Source organism: Diceros bicornis, chromosome 1, assembly GCF_020826845.1.
Source record: "Diceros bicornis minor isolate mBicDic1 chromosome 1, mDicBic1.mat.cur, whole genome shotgun sequence".
Lineage (NCBI taxonomy): Eukaryota > Metazoa > Chordata > Mammalia > Perissodactyla > Rhinocerotidae > Diceros > Diceros bicornis.
The window spans coordinates 19653881-19665056 of record NC_080740.1 but is presented as its reverse complement, the minus strand read 5'-3'; the positions used below and the strand labels follow the sequence as shown (position 1 = coordinate 19665056).

General features: G+C 50.9%; 1 protein-coding gene across 1 annotated transcript; it reads right to left on the bottom strand.

Annotated features, from left to right (window-relative positions):
* Window positions 1-699: 699 nt before the first annotated feature.
* Window positions 700-9623, bottom strand: NR2F1 (nuclear receptor subfamily 2 group F member 1). The gene is made up of 3 exons (XM_058530057.1): window positions 9161-9623; window positions 6214-6741; window positions 700-1117 (listed from the first exon to the last, which is right to left on the bottom strand). The coding sequence occupies exons 1-3, from the start codon at window positions 9621-9623 to the stop codon at window positions 837-839; spliced, it is 1272 nt and encodes a 423-aa protein (XP_058386040.1). The 3' UTR covers window positions 700-836.
* Between the last annotated feature and the right edge of the window lie 1553 nt (window positions 9624-11176).

Genomic DNA, 11176 nt, shown 5'->3' with positions numbered 1-11176 from the left:
GGAGTGGAAATTAATTGGAAGGTTCTCTTGCACTCATGATGTCCGTCAAGCAACCAAACACGTGGGTTTTGCTAAATTCTTTTATTTTTGTTTAAATTTTCACTTCAATTTTAATTCTTGAAGAACAGCCTCGACAACATATATCGCACTCATTATAAGAAGCAAAGGGTTATATCAAAAATTATTAGTATAGAATCACAGGAAATCTGGTTTGGAACCAGAAAAAAATACAAAACAGATATAGATACATAGACACAGGACAATTTTTTATAATTATTTGGAAAATGTTATTTTCCCCTAATTCTTGTTTCCTTTTTTATGTGCATACGATGTTTAAATTTTACAAAAAATGAAAATAAAGACTAGTATTTTACAAAATGAATAACAATGTTTGGGGGTGTGTGTGTGTGTTTCTACATAGGATTCTGTCCACTTCCATGTGTGTTGTTTTCTGTACAGAATATATCCACATCAGTCCACAATAAATCCTGGAAGGTCCGTTAGTCTCCTTCTGTTTTATTAAAATTATCATGGTCCTCTCTTCCAGAATTTTTTTTCTTTTTCTCAGCAGACACAAGGTCCTCTTTCTTTCCTTTCCAATGTGTTCACAGACCTGATCCTAAAAGAATCTCTTTTTCTCCTGGTTTGCAGCTCAGGTTGCATTTCTGCAGGGTGAGCTGCTCCTGTCGTCCCGGCCCTCCTCCCCCCTGCCAGGCCTGCCTGGCCTGCCGCACCCTGCATCAGCCGCCTGCTGTCCCGGAGGCTTTGGAGTCCATGGCCCCCGCAGGTCCTCTGAGTCTCTAGGGGGGCGGGGGCAGGTGGGAAGCGCCCAAGGTCTAGGAGCACTGGATGGACATGTAAGGCCAGTTGAAGCTGCTCCCAGACAGTAACATATCGCGGATGAGAGTTTCGATGGGGGTTTTACCTACCAAACGGACGAAGAAGAGCTGCTCGATGACCGAAGAGGACACGGTGCGCAGCGAGGGCAGTCGCAGCAGCAGTTTGCCGAAGCGGCTGGGCTGGTTAGGGTACTGGCTCCTCACATACTCCTCCAGCGCGCACTGCGACTTCTCCTGCAGGCTCTCGATGTGGGCGGCATCCGACAGGCCACAGGCATCTGCCCGAGCAGCCACAGGAAGGAGAGACAAGGGGAGGGGGCACACGGTTAGGTCAGCCAACAGCAAAGGCACGAAAAACAAGCCATCAAAAAAATTTTTTTTTAAGGAGAAAGGAAAAAAAAGAAGAAATATAAGGAAAATGAAAAGAAATTCTCGCTTCCATGCCTCCCCACTCCTCTTTCACCATTCCCTGCCCCCAGCCCTCAATACAAATAAAATAAATCAAACCCCCACCAAGCCTAGGGGAGCCGGAGAGAGAAACACACACATGCAGAGGCAGCAACGTCTCTAGTCCCTTTGTTTTTCCTCTTTCACCTTTGGATTAAATAATGCACGATGCTGGAGCCATGTTCGCTGTGCGGAGCAACCTGTCCTCTGCCTGCGGGGGAGCATCCTTCCGCTGTGCTCATTAAAGGGAGGACTTTTGCCCCTTTTGCCCCTGATTTCGGGGTGATCAGGAGCCCTGAAGAAATATGCAGCCTGGAGGCAGTTCTTAAAGGCTTTGTGGAGTCCCCTTCTCAAAGCCAAACGAGCCCAACCAGAAGCCTCAAGGAGAGCGTAGATTGTGTAGTGAACAAATACATGGGAGGAAATAGGGCATCGTGGGCTGGCAGTGCCTGGAATCAGATCAAGCCCATGCTTTAGCAATATAGGATTGAGATCCACTATCTATGCAAGCAGGAACTCTGCAGCAAATCCTTGGTGAGGGTGTACACTTCTATCTGTGCCTCAGATCAAGTAATTGAAAATTGGTCACATCTCTGTAAGCTGTATAATAATCAGGAGGAATATGGCTCAGTTACTCCAGGCTGCAGAAAGGAGACATCTTCAGCAATCAGACACAAAGCTGGGCTAGAGGCAGCTGCTGCTGCTGCTTCAGAACTGGGAGGGGGGTAAGTTGAGGGGGGATTTGGGGATATAGGCTTCCTATGGCAGGACTAAGGCAGAAAAAGGCACCTACACACAATGACAGCAACTCAAAACCTGTGTGTTTATCTCACATCAACCAAGGCTCTTCTTGGTCTCCTAAAAATATTTTAAGACAGTTTCAATATTTCAGATTTCAATATTTCAAGCAATTTATACTATATCAACTAACTAGAGGCAAGCAAATGGAGGGGCAGGTGGAATCAGAGGAACGAAGTGAAGGCTTCCTCTCCTAGTTCAAACACCCATGTTGTTTCTTATATTAATAATAAATATTTTTAAAAAAGGAAGATCACAGAGGAACCCTTAGCCAGTCAGGAGGTTGACTAGAGATCAAAGGCAGAGTTTGCTAATATATAGATCTGGGAAGAAATTCATGCATGGCAATGCCCCCAAAAGGACATTATATAATTGTGAATGGGCAAGTGTGACCCTAAGAAGACGTAGCAAATGATTCAAAGTGAAACCTGTGTCTGCTGAGTTTCTGAGCTTTATGTCTTTATATTTCAAGAACTGTGATTTACAAAGCATTCTAACACCTTCATCTACAAGGCTATGGCCTTGAGCAAAAATACAAATAAAACTAGTGATAATTCAAGAACTTCTGAGGCAATTCCCCTTTGACCCCAGATCCAGACTGGGTGGCTCTCAGATGTCTAATTACTCCAGCCAGCGCTTGGGTGCATCCACATTGGCCTGACTTGAGAGGCTAGTGAGATTTTATGGCTAGCAGGATGAGGGCAGGAGCACTTTGGGGCTCTGCTGCTTAGAGAGGGGACCCTGAGGTCTGCCCTTGGCCCTGCTTGCTAACCTGGCTCCACTGAATGGCCACCATGCAGACTCATATTTACACATATCTTGCTTTACATGCATTATCTGCCCATTATGCCACAAGATCCCTTTCAGTCTCAGACAATGCAAAATGAAAAGGACCCACTGATATCCCAGCAGATTTTTTTAAAGACCCATGTGGCATCCCCTCAGGTCTGTAAAATATTTATGTGATATTTATGATTAGGACCCTCAGAGTGCAAGGTCACTACCCTTCTCCCAGCTAGACCGCTCAAAGGGAGAGAAGCCCAGGAAAGGTGAGCTTGGGCCCCTGTGCTGGCTGTTTTGATTTCTTTCCTCCTTTGAAGGCAGAATGCCTGTAGCTGGGCCCGGCTGCCAGGTGCCAGCCGGCCACGCCTGTGGCCTACCTCCGCCAGGAGCCCTAGTTCTGGCCTGGCTTCTCACTCCAGATATTCCTTCCCACTCTGGATATTTCTGCAACAGGATTCCCCCAACTGTGGACAGACAGTGTGAGCTCTCAGATCGACTGGGTGGTTGTTTAGCAAAGCTAGGTGAGCAGTACATATTTATACTCCAAGAGTTATACTCCAGATCAGAAAAGGAGGCGGAATGTGCAAAATCCACGTCTTGCTTTTTATATGGTAGTGTCAATGTGGGAACCCTCAATATTTCTTCTACAGTATATGGGAAAGAAATTATGTAAATAAATAACCATTACTGCTCAGGCCCTCCTGACTTAGCCTTTGTAGTGCAGAGAATGTATTTCATGTTGTGCATTCAGAAGAGTTTAGTGTTCAGGAAATATAGATGTAATCAGCTGCCATAACGAGAAATCAAAGTTATTATTGTGCTGAAAATGGATTTATTGTATTTATGTTAACTAGATGGCTCCTTTCAGCGAAGGTCTCATTTATTTGAGGGAATATTTAGGTGTATGAATTAATGAATTTTTTAAAAAAGTAAGTTCAGGTCACGACCTAGTCCTTGGATGCTGTCCAGAATATTAAGGATTAAACATACCATCCGGAGGCCAAATGTGAAAACCACCACAGGGAACCCCCGTGCCAGCTTCAAATACTTAGCTGGAACAAACCTCATTGGACAATATGTCTAAAACTGTCTTTTCCATCATTCAAAGTTTGCTTAAAAGTTGGATGACTTTGAGAAGGCTTCCCATGAATTCCCTTCTGGCTAGCAATCAAAACAAGTTTAGTCAAAAGTGGAAATGTGTTGTATGGAGGAGGGGGGTGAATTACTACTGACAGCTCTATTTCCATTTTCAGATATTCTGCTTGCAATTTCCCAACAAAATAATGTTATTGTTCACTTCTCGGCCTCCCTTGCACCTTGAAGACTTGGCTCAAGAAACTTCTTTGGGAAAACTTTTTTTTAAAGGAACACTTTTCACAGGGATGTTTTAGGATGGAAAGTTGAAAGAAAAGCATGAATAATTCCACAGTCTTCCCTGCAGCCCGCACAGTCCTCGGCTCTTTCTGGGAAAGGACATGAGATCAGAAAAGTCAAGGGGGTTCAAAGAACCTTAGGGGGGACAAGGAAAAGGGAGGGGAGACCTTTCTTGAGAAGACCTCTGTCCAGCTCCAAGTCACATTTCTGCTTCAAGACACCTCACTGGATGAGATTTTAAAACCCCAGCTTCCCTGACACTGGCTTGCTTCCTGATTAATTTGGCTAAAGAGCTGGGTAGTGGAGAGCCAGCCAGGCCCCAGGCCTGCCAGAGCTAAAGCAGCCCCAGTCGCTGCTTCCCAGGCTCTTTGTCACTTTTCAAAAACACGTTTCCATCAAGAAGAATTATTAAGATAAAATGCATTCAAACACCGAGGAGGCTATTCAATAAATCTTCCATTTGTTTTAAGGTTCACACTTTATCCTCTTGCAAAGAATAACTCCCTCTCCCACTAGCAGACCTGCATTTGCACTGAAAGTAAAAGGGGGGCAGTCCAAGTCCACGGCTCTGGCCACCCTGCATACAAATGAGACGCTCTTGTCTAAATAAATTATCCGCTGTTCCGATCGATATTAATACTACATTTGCTACATTACAATATTGTGCAAATTTAAGAGTCATTTTAATACAATGTAAATACGATTCTTCACGCATGAAAGCCAAGAAATATTGATAGATTACACCGCTGCTTACTGTTCAACGAGGCCTTGGGAAAGGGGTTTTGCCATCTCTGCTCAAGAATGGTTTTAATTTGGCCTTTGGAGGTCCTGGCTCTAGGATAGATTTATTAGGATGGTTTATTTGTTCTCTGAATGGAGGAGTTAAAAACAATAGTGCCAATAACGGTGGTAAAACTGCAGCCAACCCAACTCACAGTGGGCAAGGCCCAGGACCCAGTCTGAGCAGCCCTGTTCCCCACCAGCCTTCTCTCTGGCTTTGTTTATATTTCCCCCCATTACCTGCTGTCCCGGGTGTTTATATGTTTCCCTCTTGCAGGTTACAATAATAAAAGGCGAGCAGTGTTCTCAGAGGCTCAGACCAGAGCCTTCAAAGGCAACGTTAATGCACTTTCCTGGAAGTTAATTTGAACCATCTATCACAAGAGAAATTGTTAACATGCATGTTACCACCGCCTACATTTAATTTGATATTTTTAAGGCACTCGGTTAAATTTTCAACGTTCGTATGTTTTGCATGGCTATGAGATTTATCTCCGGGGCGGGAATCCTCCCATACTTGCGGGTTCTACAGTATTGCTTTTGTTTTTTATCTTTCTTGTTTAGATCGAATCCATTTTTTACGACCCTCAATAACCTCGGCAACTGCAAACATGAATGGTTTCCGATAAGGGAAAATCAGGCAGCAATAAAGCGGGATTATTTATGATTTATTTGCGCGTATTCTTCTCTTTCCACCTCTCTGTGTGTCTCTCTGTGTCGGGAAACTCATCCAGGGAGCGTGCCACACAGAGGAGAAAGCCACATTCCCACGTTCTCTTCCTTCCCTCTCCTCCCACAGAAACGCTAAGCTCTGGCACACACACACGCACACGCACACCGCACACACATACACACCGCACACGCGAGCAGCCAGACGGATCCATCGCACCGCCTCCGCCCCCAGCAGACGCGCGCCCGCCGCCGCGGCCCCGCGCGGGGGCCAGGTCGCCAGGCCGGGCCGCCCGCCGCCCGCATCCGCGCCGGCCCGGCTCCCGCACGGCCGCGCTCCCAAGATGGCAGCGGCGCCGCCGGCCGCGGCCCTGCGCGGGGGCCGCGGGGTCGGCCAGGCCCGAGGGCCGGCGAGGGCCGGCCGGGGCGGCGGCGCGGCGGGGCGCAGGAGGCCGGGTCCAGGCGCAGCGGGGCCTGCGGTCGCTCCCGGCGCGGCCTGCCCTCCCAGCGAGCGCAGCCTCACCTGACGTGAACAGCACGATGGCTTTGAGGCAGCTGTACTCGGCCGAGTCGACGTGCAGCGCCTTGAGCTTCTCCACCTGCTCCTGGAAGATGCGGATGTGGTCCATGAAGGCCACGACGCGGTCTGCGGACATGGGCGAGGCGTGCAGGCCGGCGGCGGCCAGCAGCGGCGCCACGTGCAGCGGCATGGAGCACTGGGCCGCGTTGAGCACGAACAGCTCGCTCCAGGTGAGGCGAAGCAGGGACACCTGGTCGGTGATCTGCAGATCCGGGAAGAAGGGGATGTTGCGGGCCCACTCGACGGCGCTGAAGAGCAGGCGCGCGGCCAGCTCGCAGATGTTCTCGATGCCCATGATGTTGTTGGGCTGCATGCATTGGCTGCCGTAGCGCGACGTGGGGTAGGGCTCCGCGCGCAGCAGCAGCGAGATGTAGCCGGACAGGTAGCAGTGGCCGTTGAGGGGGTCCCCGTTGGTGAGTGCGTACTGGCCTGGATTGGGTTGGGTTGGAGGCATTCTTCCTCGCTGAACCGCTGACAAAAAGAAAGAGAGAAAAGAGGCAATGTGCATCCAGGGGGCTTGCGAACACCGCCGCGCCCGCAGAGCACCCGACACAATGCGGAGGCTCTTCCCGCAGCCACCGCATCTTCTCTCGTGCTCGCTCTCACTCGCAGCCCACCCTGGGGGGAAATCTGGGGTGAGGCCCTCCAGCTCCGCGGCTCCATGTGCCCAGCCATCGCCGGCGCCCCTGGCCACCCTAGCCCTGCCAGAACTAGGCCTGACTTCAAGGCCCCCAGCCCGACATGGGCAAGAAAGTGCCACCCAACCCCTCCACCACCAGGGAGTAACACACAGATTAATGAACTCCCACTCACCCCTCCAGAATGAAACAAATCAGGGTTAAAACAAAACAAAAGAAAACAAAAACAACCAGGCGAAACCAGAGAAAGCTTGTGATTCTAGGTAAATGCCTAGCTGCCTCTTCATTTGCAAGCAAGCAGCGTTTTGCTCAAAATGTTTCCATATTCTCTAAAAATGCTATAGAACTATCCTTAAAATAGTTCCAAGTTACATACCCTACTAACCACTTACAACTTTTGAACAGAAAACAAGTATCCTGCACCCCTCCCCTATCCCCACCTCCCCATCACACCACACTGAGTTCTCACTGTTAAAAGCAACAGAAAATTGAAAAATTTCAAGAAAAGAGTTGAACTTACAGTAGCCAAACATTATTGAAAAAAGTGGGAAATATAATTAATGTCTGTCCTGCGCGGTGCCACTGCAACCTGCAGCCAGCTTTTGCCCAGTGAATGCACGAGCTTGCAACTGCAAAAACACTGGATTCATTAACCATCTGAATGCAAAACGTAAGCATGCTTTGAGTTCTTAAAGCTGACCAAAGTTTTTTTTTTTTTTTTTTTAATGTGTATGTTTTACTTCAACAGTGCCAGCATTTTAAATTGCCATGTAAACAAAGACAACTTTAGGAAAAGTTAGGACTACTGAACTCTCCCCCCAACAAATTAATATAGATATGTCCATGTACACATAGCTGTCTTATTTCAGGTTGTGCACTTTTTTCTTAAGTTTGCTTTGATTCTAATTTTAATGCAAGCCCCAGTGCAATTTAAGCTCTTAAAACATAACAGCTAGAATACTTTTTTTCTAATTATAGTTTTGAACTTGGCAGTTATTTTTCAATTAAATGAGAGCACAATTCAAAGTTTTTTTTTTTTTTTTTTCCAGATGCCTACAAAATCTCCCTGGAGCTAGAAATGAAGTCGTCATATTTGCCTGCTCCCTGAGATCTGAAGGAATTCAATTTCTTTTCTGGTGGCATATAAAATATCATTTTAAAGTCAATTACAAGAAGGAGTAATCTGCATTCCGCAAAATTGACTGGCTTGCTAATTTGACTATAAGACATCTTTAATGATTGTCAGGAGATAAACTTTAACTGTAAACGGCTAAATATATTTATAAGAAAAGTGCTGCATCTCTTGCCACATGAACATGAAGCATATCTAAATACAACATCAAAAGTTGTGTTAAAAGACACCAAACCCATACAACACAGGGATTAAATGATGTGGAAGCTCATGCCAGCTGCAGTCTGTGCATTATAGCCAAATCAGAAGGATCGGTAAATGCCGTTGTAAATTGTAATTTGTATGCAGTATTTAAGCAGAGGGTGGAGTTTGATGAAGAAATAAAACGAGTATCATGCTTTAAAAAAAATGACACAACTATGAAAGCACAGTTCAGTCACAAACTTTCCTTTCAAAGTAGAGGGGTGAAAACAAGGCCACAGCTCGCTGAAGAGGAGAAGGAACCAGTGAACAGTCCAGAAGCCCCCCTTCCCCCCTAATTAGACCTACAAGTGCAATAAATCTCACTCCTTTTTTTTCCAAGCTAAGCTTCCAAAAGGATGATGCAGCAATGAATCTGTGGTTCAGGCTACTCCAGTACCCAGCCTTCCCCCATTTTAAAAAAAGGGTAAGAAGAGGTGGAGGAGAAAGTGGAATGAAAAAACACAGAAACAGAGTTTTCTGGGGGAAATAAGCACCCCTCCCCAACTTCATGCCAGCACAGCCCCAAGCATCCTGACGCACACGCAGAAAAGAGACACACACCGAGCACATCCAAGACAGAGGAAGGAAGGGGATTTGAAGCCACAGCTCACGATCCCAGGGACACAATCCTGAGCAGGCAGCGGGCGGGGTGGAGGAGCCGGGGAGAGGAGCGCAGGCCGGGAGGGGGAGGCAGCGGCAGCGAGCTTGGGGGGGGGGGGACGCCGGGGGAGGAAGGCAGCGGGGACAGGGGAAGCTGGGACGGCCCAGGACCGCAGGAGCCCCAGCCCCATACGGCACCCACCCCCACAAGAGAGAAAGAAAGAGGGCCGGGGAGGCGGGCGAAGCTCAGGGAGAGAAGCAGAGAAGAAATATTCACCTTCCCGCCTCATGCCCACTTTGAGGCACTTCTTGAGGCGGCAGTATTGGCACTGGTTGCGGTGGTGCTGGTCGATGGGACAGTTCCTGTTGGCACGGCATGTGTAAGTTAAGTTCCTGCGGACGCTCCTCTTGAAGAAACTTTTGCAGCCTTCGCAGGTGAATTGGCCATAGTGCTTGCCGCTCGACTTGTCCCCGCACACCACGCACTCGATGTGCTGCTGGCTCTGGCCCGAGCCGGGCGGGCCCTGGCCCTTGTCCCCTGCCGTGCCGGGGGTGGCGGGCGCTCCAGGCTGGCCCGGGGTCTGCGGCGTGTGCGGCGCGCCCGAGCCCGCCTGCTGCTGCTGCTCGCCGGCGCCGCCGCCGCCGCCGCGGGCCGCCTGCGCTGCGGGGTTGGGGCCGCCGGGGTTGCCCCCGGCCACGTCGTCCTGCGGATCTCGCCAGCTGCTAACTACCATTGCCATATCTTTGGGCCCGGGGAGCGCTGGGGGGAGCCGAGCTGCTCGCCGAGGGCCGCGGGGCGCGCGGGCGCGCTGGGAGGGGAAGGGGAAGGGGAAGGGGGGAGGGGGAGGGGGCGGGGGGCCCGCCGGGCGCCCCGGGGTCGCGGGAGCCGAGCCCGAGCCGGGGACCGGCCGCTGCCGCCGCCGCCGCCGCCGCCGCCGCCGCCGCTACTGCCTCGGCCGCCCCGCTGCTGCTGCGCGCCCGCCCGCCCTGCTGGCGTTTTGTTGTGGTTCCTGCTGTTTTCTTTCTCTCTTTTTGCAGCCCCCCCAGGCTCTCAGGCTCCCCCCCAACACCCCTGCTCCCCTTGCCCGCTCCCCCCGCGCTCCGATCCTGGGGGGGCCACGCTCTCCTTCCCCCCCTCCCCACCCCCCCCCAGCGAGCAAGCTCCCTTCTCTCGCTTTTTTCTTCTTCCCCAAGTTGCAAAATCAGAAATGGCACAGGCGGCAGCCGGGAGCGGCGCGGGGCGCAGCGCCGGGGGCGGCGGGCATGGGCCACGGCGCGCGCACACACTCGCCCTCCGCCTCGCCGGCACCCCCGCGCACACACACACTCGCACACACACTCGCTCACCCGCGCCGGGCGCCCGCCCGCCCGCCCGCCGCTCGGGCTACGCGCTGCGCGCCGGCTGAGCCGACATAGAGGAAGCCGGCGAGGGCGGCGGCGGCGGCGGCGGCGGAGGAGCTCTCGGCTGCAGGCGCCGCTGGAGCCGCCGCCTCAGCTGCAGCGGCGAGCGCCGCTGGAGGAGCTGGGGCCCGGGCCGGAGTCCGAGCAGGAGTCGGGGCCGCAGCCGGAGCGCGAGCCCGGGTCCGGGCCGCCGGCGCCGCCGCCGCTGTCCCGGCGGGAGCCCTCGCTGGGCTCGGGATTGAGGGGAGCGCGGTGAGCCGAGCAGGGCGCGGGGCGAGGCTGGCGGCGGCGATCAAGGCGCGCTGGTATCGGGGGGCCAGGTCCAGGGCCGGACGCAGCCAGCCATTCAGGAAGGCAGCGCTGGAGAGCGGGAGGCAGCCGGCGAGGAGGATCACACACTTTGCTCTTTTTGTTGTGCCGGTGGCGCCGGGCTCTCGCTGCCTTCTTCTTTCGGGAGGTGACGGAGGGGGAGAAAAATACGAGATAATTCACGTCGGCGACGAATTCACAGCGAAATAGAAAAAATAAAAATCAGAAGAAAAAGAATTGCAAAAAAAAAAAAAAAAAAAAGCGAGAGAGACATCCAAAGTAGGTCGAATAAATAATCCTCTTCTTTTCCTCTTTCTTGCTCCTTCTTCTGCTTCTTCTGCTATAACACACAGAGCTAGTTAAAAAAACCCTGGAGATCGCCCAAAAATGTTCTTTTTTTAGTATTTTAAATAAGTGCTCTTCAGCCGGGAACCAACACCCTCCCTCCCCCCAAAAATCATATATGTATAAAATAACGATAAGAAGAATACGAAGGGGGTGCCTCCTCCTTTTTTTTTTTTTTTTTTTAAGTTGAGCCCTCTCTCTTCTGCAGGAATGGAGTAAGAGAGACAAGGAGGAGGGA

What these genes read in the sequence shown, in the direction of transcription:
- NR2F1 (XM_058530057.1), bottom strand. Translation starts at nt 9,623, where the DNA reads ATGGCAATGGTAGTTAGCAGCTGGCGAGATCCGCAGGACGACGTGGCC. An exon ending in AGTGGGCATGAGGCGGGAAG is followed by an intron (nt 6,742 to 9,160) that starts GTGAATATTTCT and finishes TCTTTTTGTCAG; the next exon opens with CGGTTCAGCGAGGAAGAATG. An exon ending in CATCGTGCTGTTCACGTCAG is followed by an intron (nt 1,118 to 6,213) that starts GTGAGGCTGCGC and finishes CTGCTCGGGCAG; the next exon opens with ATGCCTGTGGCCTGTCGGAT.